This window comes from Haliaeetus leucocephalus, unplaced genomic scaffold, assembly GCF_000737465.1.
Source record: "Haliaeetus leucocephalus isolate CR32 unplaced genomic scaffold, Haliaeetus_leucocephalus-4.0 Scaffold751, whole genome shotgun sequence".
Taxonomy (NCBI): Eukaryota; Metazoa; Chordata; class Aves; order Accipitriformes; family Accipitridae; genus Haliaeetus; species Haliaeetus leucocephalus.
This window is the reverse complement of record NW_010973187.1, coordinates 18,082,093-18,107,625: the sequence shown is the minus strand read 5'-3', so window position 1 is coordinate 18,107,625 and position 25,533 is coordinate 18,082,093. Positions and strand designations below refer to the sequence as shown.

The window sequence follows — 25,533 nt, the reverse complement described above, 5'->3', positions numbered from 1 at the left end:
AAATACTTCCCAAGAGCAATCCAACCACTTGGATCAACAGCTTGGACCAAATGCCAAAGTTTTAGATGGCTAAATTCCTTCCTCCTGCCATCCCTCAAGCAATCTTATCAACTAGTGTCCTGGTTTTGGCTGGGATAGAGTTAATTTTCTTCCTAGTAGCTGGTACAGTGCTGTGTTTTGGATTTAGTATGAGAAGAATGTTGATAACACACTGATGTTTTCAGTTGTTGCTAAGTAGTGTTTATACTAAGTCAAGGAATTTTCAGCTTCTCATGCCCAGCCAGCGAGAAGGCTGGAGGGGCACAAGAAGCTGGGAGGGGACACAGCCAGGACAGCTGACCCAAACTGGGCAAAGGGGTATTCCATACCGTGTGGTGTCATGCCCAGTATATAAACTGGGGGAGTTGGCCTGGGGGTGGATCGCTGCTTGGGAACTATCTGGGCATCAGTCAGCGAGCGGTGAGCAATTGCATTGTTCATCACTTGTTTTGTATGTTCCAATCCTTTTACTATTATTATTGTAATTTTATTACTGTTATTATTATAATTATTATTTTCTTCCTTTCTGTTCTATTAAACTGTTCTTATCTCAACCCACAAGGTTTACTTTTTTTTTCCCAATTCTCTCCCCCATCCCACTGGGTGGGGGGAGCGAGTGAGCAGCTGCGTGGTGCCTAGCTGCTGGCTGGGGTTAAATCACGACAACTAGTCATCTGCCTATCATTCTCTGTGCTGGTTCTCAGCGTCTTGTAACCACCATGACTTTTGGGATCTCTTCTCCAGTGTTCTTTCAACCCATATCAGCACACAAATCCTTACCGTACTTGCTGGCTGACGTCCGGGAGACCGTGGAGTTGTTGACTGCATTGTAGGCAGTGACTTGCTTGGAGACTAAAGCTACCACAGATCCATCTGGCACCTGTAGAGAAAAAGGGACTTTGTCAATAAGCTTCTGAAAACTGGCTGAGGAGCATGCCAGGGACAGCAGAAATTCAAGCAGCAGAAACTGAGCCGTAAAACAGTGTCACTGTAGGCAGGGCAGTAGTTTTGGCCCAAAGCTTCAAATGCTTTCTTCAGTGGGTCTGTTAACAAAAAAGGAACAAAATCCCTTGTTACACTGCTAGAAGCCTGCACTTGCACAATAGGACAACTGATGACAAAGCAGACTCTGCTCCATTCAGGTCCTGATTCAAAGTCCAGTGATGACAATGTGAGTCCTTGCATTAACCTCAGGAAAGCTGACAGTAGGTTCTTCACAAGGAACCTCTTCTGCAGAACAGGAGCATGAGAAGAATAAAATCATCTGAGCTATTTCAAACATGAAGGATGGGATGTCCCATAAGGACCATAAAACTGATGTGAAAATTTTCTATTCCTTCCACCTCAATTGCAGGTGATATCTAGGTACCAGGCTCAGAAATGGATATCTACATTTTCCACTTTGACTGATCCTGTCAGCCTCTCCATGCAGAGTCTCCCCCTTCCACATGACAAATGCACTGCTGGACTGAAGCAATTACCGCAACTTCTTTCTCTCTGCTGTGTCAGAAGGTCTCAGACAGGGGAAAGCCGTAAGTTTGGAGTGGCTGTGCTCCAGGATGTCATGGGACAGTGTTTCCACAGACAACAGAGCTTTCTGAAACGAGCCAGACTTTCCATCTCTATAGCTAGGCGATTCATGTGGGTCCTGTATCAGAAATGTTAACAAGCCAGTAGCTCAAAGGAGCCATATCAGGAATATCTGTGATAAATAAGACATCATAAAAAGGAGATGGGTGAAAAAAAAAAACCTGCTAACGTCTAACTCTTGTCTGTGTAATAATAATAATTAGCACTTGCACAGTTTTTCATCTTCAAAGCACTGCAGAGCCTAATTAAATAGCCCCTCAGCAATCACAGAAGGCAATTATTGGCTCTTTGTAGTTTTAGCCCCACGTTACAAATGGGGAAACTGAGGCAACAAGAATATCAGTGTCTGTCCCAGCATGCTCCATGTCTGCCCTCAGGATAGCCAGGGTAAATGACATAGAGGTCAACACCCTGGCAGCTGAGACGTGTTCTGCCCCAGCTCATCCATATAGCTGGGAGCTCACTGCCTGAAGCAAACAACTGGAAAAAGCAAAAAAAGGGAAAGAAAATTATGCCTAGTTTGTTGGTGAAATAAAATAGAAAACATTCCTGCTCCACCTGAAAAAATTGTTCTGGAGTCAGCCAGCAATGCCTCAGTCAATCTGAAGTTAAAAGTTTTGTTTCCTTTTCAAATTATTTCTTGCTGCCTCCACAGGTCAGCTCTTAAAAGAAAAAAAAAAAAAAAATCTTGTTATGAAACATAGATTGCTAAAGTGTGATTGAGGAAATGACAACATTGTCAGCTTTGGATTAAACTTAATGAAGTGCTTTTTTTTTTTTTTTGGCAAGGAGGGAAAGGAGTAGGGGGAGCTTTTGACCAAAACTCCATTTTTCATAAAATTTATCACTTGTATAAGATATTTTCAGACATCTTTAGCCCTCTCTTATGGATCTCAACAGCCTGCAGAAATGGATGTCAACAGGATGGATGTACTCAACACAGGGGCTCTGTCCAGTTATTGACCACTCAACTGTTGTTTATGTCTGCATCTTAGAGAATAATAATTTGCCCTTCTCCTTTTTGCTTTCTTAGCTCATCTACCTTCGACCATCGCCTCACACTGTTACCTGATAGTGTGCCAGCGTGTTGAGTCTCTTCCAGTCATTCTCTATCTTGGTCGTGATGTCTTCATCCTGAAGGATCATCCTTGCCCCACTTGCTTGCCGCCACTCTGCAAGAAGAACAGGGACATTGAACTCTGCTGTGCAGAGCCTCTGGGACAGAGGGCTGAGCCCTGGCAATCCCCTGTCCGTAACCCACGTGGTCACACACGAGTGGGCTGCATCCATGTAGCAGCATGTCAGTCATTGCCATTACTTTTTGTCAGATGCCTACGTACAACATACAAATGCACAAATGTCCAGACTCCTCTTTCCAGAGGGAAAGAGAAGACAGATGAACCATGAAAGGTTCAGGGAGATGGTTCAGGAAAGTATGCAAAAATCATAGCCACGTGGAAAAGTTGAGAGTCAAGTCCTAGGTTATCCACACCGGTTTACCCGTGATAAAATGATTTTGCTATCACAAAAGAACTTTTACACAGGAAACACTCACCCCTTTAAAGCATGACACCATAGAGAACAGAACATAGAGCAGTTGCCTACAGAGATGAGAGGTCCAAGGCTAGGGCACAGCAGCACACAGTGGTGAGGTCTATACAGATAAATAAAGCAATGACCGGAGAGCCACGGATCCATTGGCAGAGCTGAACAGAGCAAGGTCTGGTGCTTCAGCACCCTGGTTATGCACAGTGCTTAACTCTTGGCTGACTCCCTGGCTCTGTTCTTGCTTCAACGTGGCTTTTTCCAAGACCAGCCCGTCCTTGCGTATGTTAGCCATCACCATGGGACAGGAGTAAATGAATGTGTCGGGGACAGAACTTCATCCCTGGCCCTCTTTCCTTTAGCAGCACAGACACAGCCTTTACTGATACCTGAGATATGTCTAACTGGCAAGACCCAGCCCCAGAGAGGGCTCCCCCGGGCAGAGCAGTGTCTTGCTCAGCACAGCACCAGACCCTGTGCTGGGCTCAGTTCATCTCCATTAGTGCTTGCACAATACTTCTTGCCACTCAGATCCAGAAGTGATGGAGAGCAGGAAGCCCTTAGCTTTGGGCGCTGTAGAAGCACAACAGGGAGAAGAACCAGAGATGGAACCAACACCCTGCTCCATGGTGCACATAATCTCTACCAGCCTTCAGCAGCGTGTGGCAGAAGGGCTCCAGTTTCTGACCACATCCAGCTCTCCAGCCTCCACCCCAAAATGCTCAATGCTTCTCTTCTGCAGGTCTGGAGCACCCTGTCACTGCTCAGGGTACCACCTTTTCCTCAAATCTTGAAGAATGCTCCGTGTGGAGGATTGTCACAGCTTTCCCCACAGAGAGCTCACAGACTTGGCTGAAGGCAAGGAACACAAACATGGCCAAAAGGAGAGAAATTTAGTAGCACCTGGTGACAGTAGGGAAAGCTGTGGCTTAACCCCAGACCACCTGGACCATCCAAAGCTTCCTTTTTGGTTGTCATGTCTCAGTCACAGCGACCCAGCCACATACAGTTTAGCCAGAGCCGAATCAGAAAGTCTATTCTTTTATAGGAGTTAATTAAAATCAACTCTTGGATATGGAGACATCACCTACCACCCCTGCTTATTTCTCCTAATACAAAAATGCAAGAACCATTACAGATTTCTTTTGGTTTCAGCAGTTTTCTTATCACATAATTAAAATGTATTGGGAAAGCCTCCCTTGCCTTTATTATTCATTTAAATTAGCAGGAAGAGGTCAGCTGCTGTGTTTATTGCTGGGTGTTACTTTGGCTGGAGATACTCAGAGAGTAAGCAAAGGTTATGTTGGCTAAGCACTGATCCTGAACAGCCCTTCATTTACTCCAGCTCCTTAGATCCTCACCCACATTATCCTTGTGACGTCCGAGGATGATACTCTCTGTTCATTCCCACCTGGACCGGATTCCGAGAAGCTAACTGGTCCCAGACATTGCTTGGCAGAGCACAAATGCTGAAGTTTGGGCTGGGAAATGGTGCTCTTACAAAGTGCCACACAGAGTGCCAAAAGCCCAAAGAATCTGTCTCTTCTGTGCCTTCTTCACGGTCTCTTGGGGACGGTGTCTCTTTGACCTCTCTCCTTCAGGGCTCTGGATGTTCCTATGGTCCTCCTCTCTCCTGACTCATCTTGGGCGAGAGACACACACATTCACGTAGTGTTTCTGGAGGGATGCACAAGTTCTCAGTGTTGCACTTGGCTCTGATATGAAGGGTAGGCACAGCTTCCCTCATTCTGTGCTTTATCATGTGTCACGGGCTGGACAAGGTCCTCAGAACAGCAGAAGCTTTCCGTCTGCTTCAGGGGAGCCGGGGACATCGTGAGATGTCCCCTCAAGCTCTCTGTGCTCCTGCACAGACACGGGATTGCCAAGCTCTTCCCCTTGGCCTTCCTGTAGAAAGGGGCCATGCAAGGAAGAGGAAGGACCAGCCTGACTCTGCACAAGACCCACTGAGCAAGACAAGGAGGAAAACACCCTGCAGGGCAGGTTCAGAGCATCTGGCTTCAGTTTTGCAGCCCGTTTGCCCTGACGAAATACAAATCACTTCATTGTGCATGTGAGCAATGTCAGGGAAAGGACCCCCAGCTGTGGTCCCCCAATTCTTCCTTGTCTCACAGGAGCACACTGCGCTCCTCTTCTCCGTGAGTGCCAGCTGAGGTGGTCACACACTGGTCTGAAAAGAAATGCAACGGCTGGGAGCAAGGGAATGGGAAGGGAGGATGCAAAGGAGGAAAAGGTGACCCCGGCATCCATATTCACAGCACTAAGTGAAAACTGTTAGCTTTGTCCTCACTGGCAGCACCCTGTCCCCTCTCTCATCAGATCTGCGCACTCCTCTGCGAGACGGCACAAAGGAGAGACATACTCCAATCCAATTTGTTACACTTCCACCTTCCGGAGAGAGGGAGAGAGGGGGGAGGGAGGTAAAAAATCCCATTATCTTTATCAAGCCTTCCAATCAGGAGCAGTGGTAAATGCAAACTCAGGAGACAGCTGCTGTGAAGCCTTTATATTTCATTCAGCAGATAGTGTATCTTTTTATTGCATGCAGGAATTACTTCTTCTTTTTTTTTCCTTTTTCCTTTTTTTTCTTTCTTTTTTTTTTCTTTTTTTTTAAGAAGCAACCTTTCTGTTCAGCTCAACTGGGAAAAAGGAAATTCCAGGGGCCTTTGACAAAGAGGTGCTTCTTTGAGCTGTAGCAATGCCTGGCTAGGGAATGACTCAATGGGAAGATGGGCGACTAGGAGATGTCCTCCTGCACCTCAAATCCTATAGAAAATGTTACACCTTCCTTGTGCCGTCTCTCTGATCCAGGTCACCCTGAAGATGCCCATTGAACAAGGGAGAAAATTGTAGCAGAGAGAACATTTTTCAGGGGCAATTGAAATACCCAGGTGGATGGAAGACCTGCCAGCTCACTCCAAGTGCCTTCATTTGAGCTAGTCATCATCAGTTACACCATCCTTTACAGGCACTTCTAGGTCATGATGCATCCATTTCAATCAACCGTTCATGCCATATACTGTGCTTCCCACCCTCTTCCTAAAGACCCAAAGCCTCCCATGAAGGGCTGTGAAATGGTTTGTGGCTGACTGTGCACAGCAATGGCATGTGGAACAAACGCACGTGGCTGACCCAGGCTCAATGCCTATTTCATGAACACTTGTGCTCATGAAGGATTAGTCTGAAGAGCTGGAGGGCTGATTTTAGTCTTATGAGTGTTTTTTCACTTCCCAATAATTTCCACATGAGAAACAGATCGGTGCAGGAAACAGGAGAATAAACCCTTTGCCTGTATGCTGCAGGCACCAGCCCAATCAGGTGGGTAGGAAAAAAAAAAAAGGGTAAATGTCAAGTATGTGGTGACCTCTAGGAAGAGAGGAGAAACTCAGATCTGCTTCTGGAGTGGAGAAAGGACCACCGTGGTTGAAGGAAAAAAAGTTCATATCAGAAAGTGCAGATGGAAGATGCCTGGGAAATATTTCATCCTATATATGCAAGTTGCCTGCCTTACTCGAGTTGGACCCAGTTTAAATGGCTACTAAAGGTTGAGCCCCGCATCCCAGTACTGCACCGTTGGTAAGGCAGCGAAAGCTTGCCTGATGTGGTCCACAAGGAGCCTGAGACCGCATCACTGAGTGCAAGGCGGTCAACCTAGTAGCTCCCATCACCTCAGCAGTCCCTTTCAAAAAGCAACCGAAACACAGGGAAGAGTGAATGCCTCAGCATGAAGCCAAATTCCTGTTTCGTGATCCTCACACCCTAATGCTTTCCGAAAGATGGGGCATTTTATTTATGGTGAGGGTGTTAAAAAATAATAATCACAAAAATAGCCACTGCAGAAAGAAGCCTTTACTCAGAGGGCTGCAATTGGGGTTTTGGACTAAAATGTAACCTCAGGGTGTCCAGAATAAGTGCTTTCAGCTGACAACCCCCTCCATGAGTTGTCTGGGTAACTGCAAAACATTATGACATTTGCGACACATACAAGTCACTCTGCCTGCAGCTACCCTGCATTTAACAACTCAAAATAACTCATTAGCTTGTTTGCTTTCTTCCATGTGAGCAATCCGGCCTTAGTATGGACAGAAAGCCCAGAAAATTGCAATGGTAATAGAAAATGGTGTTGCTGTTCAGAAAAACATCGATTTCAAGGCCAGATTACAGTCATCTGCTCTGACCTACTGTTTGGAATGGACTGGCGGGGCTGATACAGCTGCCTTTGCAGTTCTGAGCATTCAGCCTAGGGCAGGCTGATCCCGAGAGCTCTGTGCTGCTTCCTAATGGCCAGCAGTGCTTTCTGCTCTCCCCTTGCTGCCTTCGCTGCCACCAAAGGATGCCAGGTGCCAACAAGCATCTTTTCCTGCAAAGAGGCTGGGCTGGAGCTGTGGCTGGATGTGTGTAATCCTCTTTTCCTGCTTCACCTATGCCAGCCCTCTCCTCCCACCTTGTTAGCTGCTGTGCTAAAGGAGCCGGCAACTATATTGCTGCTGGCAAGACTCTTCTACTAGATGAGGGGGGGGGGGGGGGTTTTGTTTTGTTTTGGTTTGGTTTTTTCCCCACCTGCATCATCAATGCTATTGGCCAACAATGCTATTGCTCATTAAGCAGTCTCCTGTCAGTATGGACAAGTCTGTCCTCTGAGGGGTGCTCAGGCTCATAAATACTTTTTGGAACTCGCTGGTCCTCGGCACTGCTCAGCAGGTCAATATTTCTTAAAACAGCAGCAATCCTGGATGCAAAATTGTCAGGCTCCAGCTGGGACCACACACACACACACACACACTTCTGTATCTGTCACTTGTCAGAGCTACAGTAAAATCTGTGGACTCCAACTTGTCCCTCGTATTTGCAAGATGCAGGTAAAATTCCCACCTCCCGTTATGGATGCATCATTCATCCCCACAGCAGAACAAACTACTTTCCACTCAGACCCAGTCTGAGATGGGAACGTAATGGCTCTGTGGCCATCATCCAGCACCAGACAGGTCAAGAGATCTGGCTGGAAACCTCACTCCTCCGGTCTACCGTGCCCTGGCACCCTGCCCTACCCGCCCTCCTGCTCACCCTAGCACTCACCATTCGCCTGCTGACTCACAGCAGCTCCAGAATCACCTTGAGTCCTTTCTTGATGATGTATATGATCTGTTCTTTACTGCTGCTGGTTTTGGCACCTTGTTTCATTATTCTAACTGCTTTTCATGAGCAGGAATCTTGCTGCAATTTCTGTCAGGAATCCCCTCCTCCCCTACACGTACACACACGTATAGACGCTTTAATCCCTGACCTCTCATTCCTACCTCCATTATTGCTGTGAATTGTTTCTTGGCATCAGTCCATCCCTTCTCCTTTTGGTTCCTCTTCTACTTTGCTGGGTTTTATAGACTCCATCATTTTCCACTCAAGTCTCTTTCACTGAAGGTCACTGAGGGCAAATTCTGGCAGATACAGCCACAGTGCAGTCCCCAGCTCCCTACCAGACACCTCTACAATGCCCCGAGCAGATTTTTCTACATTCTTTCACAGTCACCTCCAGGTGTACTATCACACCTGCTCCTGGACCCCAACTTCAGACATCTCACTCCTCCCAGCATTCTTGCTCCAGATTTTTGGGCAGAAACAGATTTTGGACTCAGAGGCACCCCTGCACTGGTCTGTACAGCACCCAGTGTGCCCCAGAGCTCAACAGCACAACTGCCTAGAAATGCAGGTGAAGCTGGGGCTGCTCTTTTCACCCTCCAAGCAGAGCAATGCACAAAGGAACAAAACACTGAGGAAAAAAGCACGAATTCATAAACAGAAGGGCTAATCTTTTCTTAAGACCTCCTAGTCCTCTGCAGAAAGGAAATCTCAGAGCAGCAGCTCCCAGCCCTGCTGTCGGTGGTGGGGTGCTGGCAGGAGAGGGAAGCAGTCAGGGGTGAGATGGATGGAGCCCACTGAACATAGGATGCTTCATTCCCTTTCCTGTGCCTGCACAATGAGTAATTAATACTGCTTGGGCTGTGACTATCTCAGCAAGAAGATATATATAATTCAAACCCTCACTATTCAGAGGAGAGCTAGGAATAAATCTCTGCAACCAGAACACTGCTGACAACATCACCCTGGGCATTTGGTACTCTTTTTCCAGGGGTCTTTGGCAGGACAGAGAGAATAGCCCCCATCGTGCCTTTTCCATACCCTCGTTCAAGCTGAATTCTGTGGGCAGAAAAGCAGGATGGCTACTGGTCTTTTTAAATCCTCAAGGCCAAAGATTTCATAAGCCAGGAGCATGTGCAGCAATTTAATCAGTCTCTGCTGCCCTCTCACCACTGCAGCTGCTTGCACAAGCACCAAGGGTACACTCAGTCTGGAAAAGTGGCATCTGCCCCAGAAAACAGTGTCTGGATTGAGTTTGGCTGTCTCCAATCTCCCCTCTCCCCACTGCCCGGGGGCAATCGGGGCCCCTTGTGCACTCACATACCCAAGTCCATATCAGCAGCTTTGGGCCGGTGGGAGCAGGGCACGTTCTTGAAGATGGCATCGAGGATCTTCTCCTTGACCTGCGTGATGGTGTCACAATTCAGGATCTTCACCGGGATCTCGGGGCTGTTCACATTGTCGGGGTTGACGCAGCTCAGGACCTGAGGGAGAGGCAGTGAGACCCACCACACGTTTCACAGCAGCACGGGAACCCCGTGGCTGCCCTTCTTGCAGGTCCCTGCATCCTACAAGCCAGAGGGATCTAGGGTGCAATAAGGGGAAAAACGGGTACTGAAAGTATTCCCCCTTTCAAGAGGGCACAGAGATCTGGCTTCACACAGGGGGATTCCGTGCATCCATGTCTGTGCTGCTCTCACCCCTTACCACCGTCTGTGCCCAGTGAATTAAAGGTAACTAACTCAGCCGTTGGCTCTCAGCTAAGTGCTGTGGGCTCCCAAATGTTGCAGCCAGTGACTTACGGCTGATGTGAAGGTTCTTCTGAACTTGTGTCTCACACCACTTATCTCTGTGAGGTGAAACTACTATACCTGTGGGAACAGCCCCTTAGATTTGAGCCTTACCTCCTTGGCATCTTCACTATACTTAATAACAGAAAGCCCATGAATACCAGTTCACGTTCTGGTGCTTTCAGTAAAGATGGCATTCACTCAAATGGTACCAGAGAATGGTCATTGACACACTCTTTTCATAGAAACCATTAAAAATTCAATCAGAACTGACCCTGGTTGGAGCTGAACTGATATCCAAAGGGCTCTCCAGGGCTTTCCTTGGCCTCTGACCCATTCCATACTCCCTGGAGAGCTGGCAAGGTGACCTAATTCAGTAGTGGCCTTCTTGCATTGCCACCTGACTTAGACAATTCAGGTAAAAGTGCTCTTCAATCTCTCAGCCTTAGGTTTGTCTATCTTCTGCACAGCCTTGGGACTGACCCAGAGCCTTCTCAGAAGAATGTTCTTGATTTGAAATGCAGGGCTTCTTAAAAAACGAAACACAAAACAGCAACAACTTCTGCTTTCACATATAGAACAAGAAAATTGACCCAACTAGAGAGGCCTCTCATTTCTTAGGAGAATATAATTTTCTCCAAAGACTCTGTCCAAAACTAAATGCAAAGCATATGGGGTGGCGACGGCGGGCAGGATACCTTTTATACACACAGCATTTAACAGCAATCTGCCTGCTGACTCTTGGCCATGTCTATGTCAAGCATTCTGCTCTCTTCTGGTTACAGGAGTGTGAAGTCTATAAACTTTTACAAACTTACCACCTTTGCACTTGGAAGAAGTGTTCGGTGATGCTCCTGGCTATATACAGTCATTAAATGTTCCTGTGCCACTTTTACAAGTGCAGACATGTTAGTTTTGGTGCCTTAGACAAATTCTGCCTTGACTGTAAATTCCCTTCTGTAGTACGCAATAGGTACTGGACCCTCCATCATTTTCCATCTTAACCTACTAAGATGCAGTGGGATCTCAAAGTGCCTGGAAACTGGGTGAAATCATATCAGTATAATTATATATTGGCTCACCAGGCTCCCTTTGGTGCTGTTATGCTCAACTAAGAGGGACTTGTGAAGATATTGCTTACAAAGAGCTCTGTGATCTTTCTGGATGAAAGGGGAGATGTAAATATGAGATATTGATTAGATCATAATGCTATTATTTATATGTCACTTCCAGGAGTACTGAAGCAGCATCAATTCAGATAATAATAACAATGGCACAGATTTACAGTTCTGTGGCATCTTTCATCTCAAAGGATCACAGAACTATACATAAAAAGCACCGCTGAAATGCAACCAGTGTTGTGGTTACTAGTTGTCCCCCTCCCATTACACATAGGGAAACGTAGAAGTGATGGCAGGCTAGGACAGCCCTTTTGAGAGTGCTAGGGGGATCATATGTGATTCTGGAGACCAAGTTACTCTGCAGGTCTCAGGGATCTGAGCTCAGCTGAGGTGAAATGAGATGATGTCAGTCAGAGCAAGCTCCGTAGTGTAATTCATCTCTAATGCAAACACCTAGGGTTCAGTTCAGTTCCCCACATGAAAGCACTTAGTGCTCTTTAAAATAATCTGGGCTACCTTGCCAGGCCAACATCTGGTCCAGAAGACCCAACATCTCCTGCAGGCGTTGACTAGTGTCCACCACACCAATATCCACCATGCAGTGAGGACCATCATCCAGCTGGAAGCTGACAATGGTGATTTGCTCTTATAACTTGGTCGTCCTTGAATTTCACAGGGCGCTAACATTGGAAGGTGGCAGGAAAACTCTGCGTGAGTGAGCCACAATCATTCATGCTCTGACTACAGTAGTCCTTGCTTGCTTCTTTTCCAGCTCCTTTGAAAGAAGAAGGAGCAGGGAAGGCAGTATTTAAAAGGGCTGTGCAGAGAGAAGTTTGTTCTCAGTGGTTTCAAGCATAGACGGGGGCAGCTGGTAGTACCTGTAAACCCCTGAACTCCAGTATGTTCATTTGAATGACAGTCAAGAGGCTCCTTTCAACATTTTAGGAATTCAAGCATTGCTTACAGAAACCCCCACCTTTCCCAGAGCACAGGGGCTTTGACATATATGCCCCAGGCTGCACAACAGCTTTCAGTTGGGGTTTTCCCCACTGTTCTCTTGTGGAGGACTAAACTTTCTCCGTACAAAGACTTCAGGAATTTTGCAGGGTGCATCTGTGTATTGCACCTACTAAATAGCTGTTCTCTGGAGATTGTCACGGGCCCTGTATAAGTCATCCTTACACCACAGATTGAAAATCTTCGCTGCCCTTCCAACAGACTGAAGCTCCTAATTGTAATGAGGTGTTTGCAATGGAGACATTCCTACCACTTCTGTGGGAATCCTCCCAAGGGTTTCCTCTGTTGTCACTCTGTGCTTCTGTGGATTATCCCTGGTAGGGGATGACCAGGAGAAAAAAAAATCTAAGCATTGGCTTCATCGATTTAGCAGAGCTCAGATGTTCCAGTCTCACTGGAAGAGTAAGGTTTGCCCTGTGCTTCAACCCAGACCTGTCCTCATACAACCAAAGTAAGACAGAAAACTACTCCCATTGCTCCTGCAGTGCTGCTCAGCTACGCCAACACAATCTTTGATGTCAACTGGTGGGGAAGAGACCCCTGAGATGGCCTGTGTTGTATTCCTAGCGATCAGTCACTCTGAGGGAAGTTTTGCGATGCTGATCTCCTGAATGCATTTACTGTTACTACTCCACCACCCACCCCCTGCCGTTGAACCCTGTGGGGCTGAGCCAGCAAGGTGGATGAAGGGGAGAGGAGACTCCAGTGTCACTCAAGGAGATGCTGAATGTTTTGCCACTGAGAGGACACCAGTACTTGGCACTGCTGTTCTGTCATGCGTTGAGGTCTGTGTCAGCATAGCATAAGGAAGGTGCCAGTTGTGGGGTCAATGTGAAAAGGTATGGGACTGGGAGCAAGCGGAGCAGTCAGCTCTGAGCCCTGCTCTCCCACTGACTGTGCTGGGCATGTCATCTCACTGGATTTGTATTTATTGACTTTTTTTCTACATCCTTGGGCTTTTTTTGTCTGTTGTCTCTAAGTGTATACACATACATGCAATGCTCAGCACAGCTAAGCCCTGATCTCCGCTACAGATTACTGGCACTCAAATAATAAAGGCACAGCTTGTGATTACTCATATGGCAACCCTGGCTCTGAGTTCTCCGCAGTGTTTGAGGGCTCTGCCCTGCGACCAGGACGTGACTACAGCTTCTGTCCCAGGGACAAACATCTTTCTCTCCCTTCTAGACTGATCTAAGGAAGGTTCAAGGGGGCTAGCACACAGTGAGGCTTGGCAGTGAACAAGGAGAAGGACTCCCAGAAAAGCCAAGCATAAGAGAATCTTCTGATACCTTGGCAGTGGCTTCCTCCCTGCCACCAAAATTCCCTGAAAAGCCTTAACCAAAGGCAGCTCAAAGTATCTTTATCTATCTGGAATATGTTGTCAGAAGAGATGATCTGATTAGGCTTTCAGCCCTGGAGCCACCGAGGTGTGCGGGGACCACACAGAGCATGCCACTGCTCGAGATGTACCGGGCAGCTCCCACCTACCCCCCCAAGCACTAATTAGCCAATGCTCTTGACAGCTTCCGACACACATCGAGGTCTTTGCTCCCCTGCATTATTTGTATCAACAGAAATGAAGCTGACGCAGGAGATGGATGGTCTTTCATCTCCCAGTGACAGCGAAGCAGTGGCAGTAGGGAGTGAGGTTTTTGCATCTGGACTCTGTTTTGGTGAACGGTTAAAAAATCACGGATTCTGGCAAAGGCAGATGGCAGTCAGTAGGGATGAGATCTTCCTGTCTCACATAGATGGAATAATCTAGCTGGGTTTTTAATAACACTGCAGACCAGAGGTGATGAGCACTGACTGCTAGCGAGGACATTAACACAAGAGGGTGTTTCTCTGAGTTATACAGCTTGGGAGAAGACCTACTGTTTAGTTGCAACACATTTATTCTAGCAAATCACATCTGTAACTAGCTTAGTTTCTACTGCACTGAAAAATCCCTCTTAAGTACAGAAATTGTTAAAGACTGCAAAGACCCTAGGACATTGAGGCTGCTTCCTCGGAGAACTGTAGGACCTGGCAGACAGCAAGTCAGAGCTATTTGGTTTGGAAAGAAATCAGACTGAACTATCTAAATTTAGTGAATGAGGTGTGTATTGTAAAATCAGTAATTCCAGATGTCTGCAAGTGCTCTGTCTTCTTTTTTCTCCCTGGATAAGTCAATTTCTTTGGATCTGCTTTTCACTCAAACCATATTCGAAACCATGACTTAAAATAGTTGGTCATGATTAACGCAGGCTAAAGAATAAATGCCTTCCAAAAGAAGCCCCGGCCTTGGCTTCCTGGAATAATGACAATAAACAGCCTGTTTCAATATGCCACGCTGCTGGAATTGTGATTTAACTCAGTCAAGCAGCTATCTAGCACTCATGAAATGTGAACAACCCAAAGAATTTTAGCCACACACACTGCAAACTCACAGTGGTGACCAGGTACATTTGGTAGAAAGCAGAAAACATTGAGGGAATTCCTATATTACAAATAGTGAATCAGTTCTTGCTTTATTTCATTACTATATATTTTTAATAAAAGATGACAGACGGCTTAAGGAAGGTAGAGAAAGGACAAAATATAACAAAAATAAAGAGAAACAGAAAGGAAGAACAATCCTATTCATATTCTGCTTCTTCTTAATCTCCTTCACCGAAGCTGATCTCTGTAAATCTGCTGAGATTCCTATCAGGATATATTTGTCTGCTCTTGAGATGTAAGAGGGAGAGCTGATTAACATCAAACGACACAAAGCGAATGGAGGAGAGCTTTGTTCAGGCTGTTGTATAATTACTACCCTTTGCTGGCTGTGTTATATCAAGCCTAAAAGGATCGGAGGGATTTCCTTTGGTGAAAGTGATCACTCTGTGTCTGCAATTTTCTTCCTTTTGCTCACTCTCTCTGTGTGAGATCAGGCATCCAAATTGCTAGACAATCACACATTATAGAAAAGAATCACTACGCTGCTAATTTAATAGGAAAGTCACGTTTTTAATATGCAAAATAAAATTGTGGTCTTATTTAAGAATAAAGTCTATCCCCTCGTCAGACTGGGATTCAATCAAAGCTCAGCTCTAGACTGTAGTTACTGAAGCAGGCATTTCTAGTGTCAGCCCACCTGAGTTAAAATCTAAGACAGGTCAAGGAAGTAATTTCGACTGGACACAGCTCTTAAAGTTAGCTAAAGTCTCCCAATTGAAGGTGCAAATAAAATAAACTGCCAAGTTCAGAGCATCTTCTGACTTTCCTAAAATTTGGGCTTGGGGTTTTCTGAGAACAAAGACATGGGGAATAAAGAAATTACAAGGATCATTGAAGACTTGGAAAGTGTTCTTCATCCCACAGAGACTTAGAAGCTCAGTGGGTTTATTGTATCCAGGAAAAAGTGAAGGCCCACACACACACTAAGAAGAGATATCTAGTGCTCTTTAATTGATGCTCTTTAATCAAGTGGGAAGGGGGTGTAATCTCAGAGCAGAAGCTAAAGCTGAACATAGGCAGTGTATATCCTTCACCATGCAAACAATTACATTTTGAGTCAAATGACTCAGTGACAGGGATTAATTTTCTTTCCCTTGAAATCTTTAAATCAAGTTCATTTTTCTTTGACTTGCAGTTGTTCAAGAGGAATGGCTGCATTAGCTCTAGAGAAGACCTAATAGGTCCCTCTACTGTGTACCTCCAACATGTCCTGGTGAGGATTATTCTAGAGAACATCCCTGCAATATAGCCTCATAAAAACTTTTTGCTGTCACTCACAGAAGGCCACGGGCTTTGCACTGACCCGACACCGCAAGGTCTCCGGACGTCTCTGGGCTTGCCGTGCCCCGAGCCGGGTGTCCCTGTGATGGCAAGTGTCCCATGGCCAAGGACTCGTGCCCGACCTGCCTGAGCTCAGCGCTGGGGACACCCTGCATGGCCAAGGGCTGCCGCCCCGGGCAGGCACTGCCCAGCAAACACCAGATCTTTGCGTGCCGGGACTGGGCGCTGGGCAGCTCTGCCGCTGGTGCTGGGGACCGGGGAGAAGGGAGCGGGTGATGGGGAGACGCGGGATGAAGATACCCCCAGGTGGTCCCAAGAGTGAGAAGGAAGCAACCCCACCATGGACATCAGCTCCTCCCAGTGAATTGCTCAGGGTAGTGACAACTTGCAGTGACAACCCCACCTTTCTGCTGTAGGAAGAGCTGTTACCTTTGACTTACAACTCAGAGAGATGTTGGAAGGGTGGGCATCAGTATTGGGTCTGCATGGCAAGGTCTTGGTAGCGGGGGGGCTACAGGGGTGGCTTCTGTGAGAAGCTGCTAGAAGCTCCAAGATGGACCCGCTGCTGGCCAAGGCCGAGCCCATCAGCGATGGTGGCAGCGCCCCTGGGATAATGGATTTGGTTGTGACCCCATGGGAAGCCCCCGCTGGAGCAGTCTGTGCCTGAAGGACTGCAGCCTGTGGAAGGGAGCCACGCTGGAGCAGTTCATGAAGAACTGCAGCCCGCAGGAAGGACCCATGTTGGAGAAGTTCAAGGAGAACTGTCTCCCATGGGAGGGACCCCACACTGGAGCAGGGAACGAGTGAGGAGTCCTGCTCCTGAGGAGGAAGGAGCGGCAGAGACAACATGTGGTGAGCTGACCCCAACCCCCACTCACTGTCCCCCTGCGCCGCTGGTGGGGAGGAGGTAGAGAATTTGGGAGTGAAGTTGTGCCCGGGAAGAAGGGAGGGGTGGGAGGAAGGTGTTTTTAAGATTTGGTTTTATTCCTCATTACCCTACTCTGATTTATTGGTAATAAATGAAACTAATTTCCCCAAGTTGAGTCTGGTTTGCCCAAGACAGTAATTGCTGTTTGACCTCCCTGTCCTTATCTTGACCCACGAGCCTTTCATTATATTTTCTCTCCCCTGTCCAGCTGAGGAGGGGAGTGATAGAGCAGCTTTGGTGGGCACCTGGCATCCAGCCATGGTCAACCCACCACGGCATCACTCCAGGAACAAGGGGTAGATACTAGGAAGTATTTTGCCTAACAGAATGGAGTAAATTGCCCATATCTATTGTCTTCGCATTCGCAGGCGTATTCATGAGACAAGGTTCACGCTTGTCCTCCAATGCTCCCGGACCTCACCTAATCCAAGCAATGGTAAAGGATTGGCACTGTCAGTCTACCCTGCAATGAGTGCAGATGCTTTCAGAGAACAGGCAATGCCTTTGGGGAGCTGGAGATGCTCTGGGCATGGGGCAGGGCAGCCACCTTTGCAAAAGTGCTGTGCAAGCAGGTGCTTCAGCCATGAACCTTGCTGTGTTAGAGGATGTGACTAGTCAGTCTTCAGCAGGGTTACCCTGCTGGGTTGCTAGAATAAATTGTCTCCCAGAGGGTCAGCTTGCCCACCACTGGCTTCTATTCTCTAAATCCCCTTTTGCTAGAAGAGGCTGGACAAGCCCATTGGAAGGTGTGCTCAGAGCACTCACCAGTGTCTTGTAATCAATCTGCTGTCGAATAAGCTTGTCCTCACTCAGCGAATACCGGGCCTCCCCAGTGATCGAGTCGATGGGACCCTTTTCCATCTGCTGCTTGATGGCACAGAAAAGGGAGAACAGAGGCTCGCCAGCACACTCCTGCAGGGGTGAGAGACAACCATGAGGCGAAACAGGAGAAGCAGAGGTGAGAACCCAAACTACATAGCGTCTCAATGACTGCCACAGCTTGCCATCCCCAACCATTCGAGACAGATGCATCAGTGGGAATCAGTCTGTTCCATACAGCCCAGGAACAGCGGTTACTTTCCACTTCCACAGAGTGCAACCAGCCCTCTCGAGTGTCCTGTCACAGGACAAAGGTGCCAGTGCTCCCTGGCAACGGTGGGGCTAGCAGAGCCTTGTAGGAGCTGTTCAAGTGATTGTCACCAGGCCAGAGCTTTGCGCTGGAGCAGGTGGTGGGATGTGTCCCAGAGGACCTGGAGACAGGTCTGAAAGGGAGATGGACACTGGTGCCCCGTGCTGGGTGTCTGGGCAGACTCCACAGTGTCCCCGCGCACTCTTTTGCTGGAGGCAAATAGGGATGCTCAGACAGAAGCTGCTCCATGACCCAGGGGAGATGTACCCCTGGATCTGTACGGTCGCGTCGGTGATGTCAGATGTGTGGGGCCCAGCACAGGACAGCAACAAGCAGCCCACAGACAGGGCCAGCAAAGCACACCTCTCCCTAATTTCTCCTTCCCATCATTCGCACTCACTGCACTGCTCTTCCCACACTTCTCCTAGCCTCTCCTCCCTTGCTGCCCTCCCTCACGCACCCCTCCTCATGCGTCCCTCTATTGCCTCCCTTCCCCTTCATCTCCCCATCCTTCCTCCCCTCCTCCCCACCTTGCCCTCTCCTCTTGCAGTGTGTCCCAACTCAACGAGCGAGGTCATTTTCCTCTAGTGTAAATCCCAGCAAAAACAAGTTAATAATCTGAAGCAAAGTGGCCCCTTTCTCAGTTCCTACACCTGTCTCCCACTTAATTAGCTTATCTGCCAGCAGCATATTGCTTCTGTGTGCCTGTCTCTTGCCCTTATCAGGCCTCTGTTCAGGCTAAGGCAAGAAGACAAGCAGCTGAGTGGGGGTGAAAAAAGCCTATTATAAAAGCAGCTCTTTAGAGAGTCACCTCCTTATATCCTTTCCTTTCAGCTGAAAGCAGGAATCTGATACTGAAGTCACTGAAATTACCTTCCAGAGACCTACAAAACTTTCCTATGTGTTCATCCTTGGACTGGTTGTGCCTGAGAAAGGCTCAGGGGAATGGGATTGATTCGTAAAGCCTTGAATTGCCAGGAAGAGGGTGGCTATTCTATCCAAACAGGGCTGTAAGGTGTAAGGATATCTAGCAACCATATTGGGAGTGGAAAAGACAGTGCAGAGCCCAGCTCCTTCCAAAAATGCTGGTGCCACAGCAATTAGCATGCTTGAAGCTCAGTGTGGGTCCCCAAGAGGAAGCTGCCACCACCCAGCAGTCAGCAGCAGGTCTCAAAGGCTGAAAGTCTTTTTTTTTTTACTACACACCACCTCAAGGAGACCCTCCAGGAGGACCGAGAGGGCTCAGGGGGTGTCTCAAGTCTTTTCACTCTTTTGCTGATGAGTGTCCTGCAAAGTCGATGCTACTTCCCACTGGGATACAAAGCAGCAACAGCCTCAGCCCGTGTTGGGTTCTGGATGCAGCAATCGGATTTACATGGTGTATTGAATCCAGCCCTCTGTACTCAGAGGGTACATGGCCGTGCCCAGGGTAGGCTTGAGACAGCCTAATGGCAAGAAGAGCTTGGGCTCAGGCCTAAATTAAACTAAGCAGGGATTCGGTTGCGGTGTGCGTAAAGCAGATAAGCATGATGGAGGCACAGGGTATGATGGAGGCACTGAACTGGGGTGGGAGGAGATCTCCAGCCACTATGGACTGAATATATGGGTCGCCACATGATGGAGATCTGAGTCTGCTAGTAAAAGGAGAGCATTTTCAATATAGGTCTCCATCAGGCTCTGAAATCCTTCACGTTTCAGCACTGAACCTTAGATCTCACCTCTGTACAGGAGTAAGACCAACAGGCTGCCTCTCTAACGAAGTGTCCCTCTTTGTTCTCCCTGGATCAGAAAACAGCCCCTTTCCATTAGGCAGTGAGCTCCCTCCAGAGAAAAAAAGCCTTTTCCTTTATATCTAGGAAGTTTTTGCCCCAACTAAACCTCACCAAGAAGAAATGTATTAAAGCAGCTGTTCATCCAGGCATGCTGCTCCTCTTACCTTGAGGAACTTGTACAGAAGGAATGTGAACCAGTTGGTGAGCATTTTCTCAGCCACAGACTCTGTCCTAAAATCAGCCAGGGAGAAAAAGCAAATTGGAAATGAGTTAGTCGTGCTGTTAATATTAAAGGGCTAGTCAAAAGATTCGCGTTATCCATCTTACTGCCTAGATCTCTGAGCCCCATGGAAAGTCTGGCATGACACCATCAGGATTAAGCACATCCTAGGTTCTCTGTTTCAGCTTTGGATTTAGGAAACCTGCAGGCAGGCATATCCTTACTGCCCTGTTGATTCCTCTGTGACTAGGGATGTCTCTGTATGTCTGTTTTGCAGTTTCTCCATCAATGAAAGGGAGATGACAACATTTGAGGGAACCTTCTCAGAGGAGTTCAGGGACGATAAATCCATCAAATATGAGGAGCTCAGAGTTAGGCCATATGACAAGTAGGCTGTATAAATACTTAAGACAGACAGATCTGAATCACCAGAGAATAGTTATCTGGCACTGACTATCTCCCTGGCATTTGGGAGTGATTATACTCCTCAATATGTCGATGTAGCGCATTCACAGAGCTCATCCTTTTGCCCTTGAACACTCTGTTCTCAAACAAACAAAAACCCATCTTGAGTCCTCAGGGTGAACGTTTCCTACAGAAGAACCGACTCAGAGCTGTAAATGTGGTGTGGACACCAGGAGCACAGGATAAACCTGTGTACGTGCACTGGTGTTGCTCAAGAAGAAAGCAAGAGGCCCTGCCTGGATGAATTAAATGGGTCTTCCTTGTCCTGGCTATCACCAAAGCCACACAGGGGTTCTTGCTTAGGACAGCAGCTTGCCTTTTAGATTCCCTAGTCCTTCAGCATAAAGCTGATCTTGCTTCCTCTGGAGCATGAGACTTGCAAGGGGAAGGGTTTGCATCACTGGAGCGATATATGTGGAACCAGTCAACAATCTTGCCTGAAAGCAGTGCCTTCTTACACCAACACAGAGCAAGTCATGGTCCCTTCCCTAGCTAAATGCAGTTGATCTTTATCCTGGTTTCCATATGGATTTCTCTGTTCTTGTGGGCAAATCTCACTTATGATGGGGATGGTGGGGGGAGGAATGATAATAGAGGTGTTTTCTGTTGCTCCTCTTTTCTTGCCTGCAACCAGAGAAAGAGGTGATATGGTCCCAGTTTGCTACCAGATTAATGCTGTGTTTCCTTCATCTATAGTGATCATTGCTGTGTCTCTGCCTAGAGACTGCCTCTGTCCAAACCAGCCTGTTTGCCTTGTATTCCCCTTGGTCAAAGTCACCTAGCTGCTGTCCTCCGTTGGTCATCGTATGATATTCAATTCCAGCAATCCCCATGCTTATCATGGTCCGAGCTCCTCACAGGGAACATCACCCAGAGGAGTGCTCTTTCCGATACTCCCTAGTGTGACACCTGGGACCCATCACAAGGTGCGAACTTATCTCATGAGAAAAAGGACTGAAATCCTGCTGTGTTGTCGCTCTCTGCCCTGACAACTTTGATCTCTTTGAGCCTGTAGATGTCCTGCAGGATGAATATTGGACACAGGTGAGGTTGGAAAATCATTCCGGCCAGCTCCTTCCTCCTGTCAAATATCCCCAAAACCCAACACCGCAGAAGGGTGTTGGAAGATCCCCTTCCATCCACAGAGTCACAGGGAGGGAGGGGAAGCATCACGTTGAATCCGGCTGCTCCAAATAATTGTCTGGGGATGTCACACCAACACCTGAATCCCAAGGCACTGAGCTATTCACATGTTCATCAGTAGACTCTGTTCTGGTGCTGCTCAGTACAGGACCTCCATCTCAGAGCACAAACCACACCTCTGACTTCTTGTGTTTTCAGAGCTTGGAACGGTGGAGATGCCTTTTTTGTTTGCTGGCTCTCCTTCCAAAGGCCACACTTCATTCCCAGCAAAGATGACTAAAGTTAAAAAAGTGCTGGAGGAAGGAGAAAGAGGGAAGATGGGATGCTCAGGACAAGACAAGAGTGAACAACCAGGGAAGATGAAGAGATGGAGAAAGTGGAAGAAAAGGAGAAAATGAAGGGAGGAGACAGTTGGAAGGAGGCAGTGCCATCCAGCATCAGAGGAGAAGCACTGAGTGGAAGCCTGGGGACAGCTGGAGGGAGGTCACCAGCCAGCCTGTAGGCCTTGAATTACATCAGGGAGTCAACTGACACCAAAGCAAAGTCCAGTCTCTGCCACTGGCATTGCTGCCCTGAATGCCAGGAAGTGCCTTCTGCTCCCTTTTTTGCTGGTTCTCCATGGTGGGCTGTGTGCCAGATGAAAAGCCTCCCAGCAGGCACCACAGATCTCTTCCCTGACCAAGACATCCATCGTAATCATCTGAGGGCTCCTCAAAGTTGGCTCTGACAAGTGGCAAAGGCCATTCATCTCCAGAAGACTCCTCCTGATTTTACTTAGGGTCCTTGAATCAGAAGGGTTGGTTCAGACTGTGAAAAGGAGATGAATGTGATCCTAAAGGCAGAAGAGGCAACATTTCCCAGACAGGGAAAGCACATTAATTACAGAGCAGTAGATTTTTAATTTGAGGGTTTCCACAGAACTGTGGAGTTTAGCCCTTAGACCTGGCCAAGAAGCACCAATCCAAACTCGTGCCCTCTGTGAAACCAATTTTGTTATCCACTGGCTTCAAGAAGCTCCCAGCACCACCGCTCAGGGAGAGACAGGGATCCCACAATGCAGCCGAAGAAGACTCTCCATGTGTCCATAGTTAACTCATGAACAAGAAACAAAGCAGGGCAGTCCGCGTCCCAGGCAGGAGACAGCAGCAGCTGACTTACTCACCAGGGATATAACAGCCCGTTCTATGTGATATAGGTCCTACACAATGCAATTGAAGTTTTCAGGTTAAAAGGAAACATAAGCATAAATGAATATCTTAATCACAGAAAGATTCCAAAATAAGGCTTAGGAAGCATGGGTTCTTGCTGCCCTTATGAAGCTTTCTGGAAGATCCATGTTAAAATCCAGAGGTTTTCTGTAACTTTTAATCATTGACTACATTTTGGTTAGGGAAGAGGTGGTGCAAGATCTACAGACACACTTGCTGAAAGGGAAGGAAACGCAGAGAGGATGCTGGGAGGAAGAGGATGAGTTCTCTGAGAGAAGGCATGCTGTGTCAGGAAGTCTTAAATGAGCAGGAAACCAGAAAGGGAGAGCGATTCAGTCTTCATTCAGCCCTACTTGTCTTATTCACCCCTCTCTGCAAACAGCTTCATGCCAGCCCTATGGGGTTATATGAATTGTGGCTGTCTACCGTCCTGATTTCACACCCTGCTGCACAAACAAAAAACAAGCAAATTTGCCCATTTCCTCCAAATACAACTAGCATGCTTATGTTAGACAGTGGGACACAAGCTGCCCAGCCCAGCTCACTGCAGCCCCAGGCATCCTTACCTCCGGAGCAGCAGCTTGGGGTGGTTCTTGCTCTCCAGATTTTTGTCTATGAGGTCGGCCAAGAGCTGTTTGAGGACATCAGTGGCGTACTCCAGCTTGCTCTGCAGCACGGTCATGATCAGCGAGGCCACATTACCACGGTCCCGCATGGAGAAGCTGCGCTGGGACTCCAGCGTGCGGATGAAGGACAGCAGGAAAACCTTGTTATTGATGAGCTGGGCAAAGAGCTTCAGGCCTTTCTCCACGCGTTCTTGCCTATAGCCAGGGACCTGCACAAGAAGAAAGGGAGTTTATACCTTTTCCTCACTACCCACTGTCAGACCTCCCCAAATGGGTCACACAACCTTTGCTACCGTTCTGCCCTCAACCCTCCAGCTCCTCCAACTCTACACTTTGACATCAAACAGAAGTCAGTTCTGAGACAGGGAAAAAGGAAAAGCTGCTTCAAACAGCAGAGACAATTAAAAAAAAAAAAATCTTGCATCTAGCAGGCAGGTGAGTCGTTCCTTCTGCATCACAGTATAGTCCTGTAAAAAGGAAGAGAGTCCATACGTCATCTAATGATTTGCCACCTCCTAGCCACAGCCAGATGACTTTCCAATCTTGCATTTCCCTCTCTGAACAGTACACCAGAAAGAGATTGCTAGTGCCTAGACATGGTACCATACCATGATATATTTTTATTGTAGTCAGACCGAAGTCTCAGTCTATCTTCACCTAAAACCTTTTTGATCCCTGCAAGAAACCTGCTTACAGAGATTTGGCGTTCAGCGTTAAGAAGCTAGGAGAGGCAGCAAGGAAGTGAATGGGGAAGAGAGCCTGGGGTCAGGTTTTGAGGAGATGAAGAGATGCAGTGGCTGAGATGGTGATCATGCAGCTGGGCCTTGGTTTGAAGAGCTAGGTAGACAAAGGTGTGAGAGGACACCCTGAGTTGGGACCTGTCTTGGAGGTCCCACTGCAGGAGGACCCTTGGGCTTGGGAGACAAAATGATTTGGAGATAGAATGGTTGATAAGCCTCTAATATAATATATTTCTCAGTTGTGAGAGGCTGCTGAATTTGTTTTTACTATAGAACAATTTGGGACCTCAACACCAGACCCTGGACTCTGCAGTCTACAATGGGCTTTACCCTTTCCAGTCCTCCTGGCTCTAGATGAGAATGGAGCCTAAATAGAGAACTCCAAACTCATTCTTCCATGTTGCCGAAGCTGTTCCAGCCCTTGAAAAAGCGTCCCTGGAAGCTGGAGGGTCTCAACACAGAGAAACACATGTCACTGAGGCATGTATGTATTAATAACCCACCAGATTTGGCACTTTAATCCAAAACAAGTAGGTATGCTTTGATGACCAAGTAATGAAAGGCCCCTTAAAGAGTCATTACTTTTTCATTCTGGAAATTAGAGCTCTTAACTCTTTTTGCATACTGCAAATAAATTGCTTACTTAGTAAATAGCTTGAGACAACCAACCAACCAACCACTACCACCCACCCTACCAATAATTATTTTTAACTCACTTGCTTGAACATTTAATATTGTCTATCCCCGGGTTATTGTGGAGAATTAAAAAAAATAGCAAGAAAAGTATTTTGTACTGCATCTGGAAGCAGTTAATTAGCAAATGAACCGGAAATAAGTAAGACCTCCTCACTGCAGGATTTATGCTGGGGCTTTTTGCAATAAATAGCAACTCCTAGGTGCTACAGAGAAGGGAGCAGAATGGGAAGTGCCTTCCCTGATATGTTAGTAGCCAAAGAAGTTGACACTGAAAGAGCTGTTGAAGCTGTACAGAGGATTAAGGAAAAAAAAAAAAGATGAATGAAATGAAAGGAAGACGAGATCAAAGGTGGCAGATTGAAACATCAGCTCTGTGTCTCTCTGTATATATCTACGTATGGGAGCATCCATGCTAAAACCTCTATAGGGGTCAGATGCTATTCTGTGGTCAGCTGGCTGAGGTTAATGAATATAGGGATTGAAACGGGCTGTGGGTATAATGAAAGTGTTTGTGTGTGTGTATACATATGCGAGAGAGAGATACATCACCCCTCCTCTCTTGTGCTCATTTGCTGAGGCTGCTGA

The 25,533-nt window shown here is 47.3% G+C and overlaps 1 protein-coding gene across 1 annotated transcript in view; it reads right to left on the bottom strand.

Moving 5' to 3' along the window:
* PLXNA4 (plexin A4) overlaps positions 1-25,533 on the bottom strand; it is a 421,093-nt gene that overhangs the window by 19,511 nt on the left and 376,049 nt on the right. Inside the window, exons 21-26 of the mRNA XM_010581025.1 lie at positions 23,453-23,721; positions 20,015-20,081; positions 17,715-17,861; positions 9,653-9,812; positions 2,698-2,801; positions 820-919 (exon numbers count right to left, since the gene is read on the bottom strand). Of these exons, the coding sequence (XP_010579327.1) occupies positions 820-919; positions 2,698-2,801; positions 9,653-9,812; positions 17,715-17,861; positions 20,015-20,081; positions 23,453-23,721 (847 nt within the window). The remainder of the gene's footprint in view (positions 1-819; positions 920-2,697; positions 2,802-9,652; positions 9,813-17,714; positions 17,862-20,014; positions 20,082-23,452; positions 23,722-25,533) is intronic.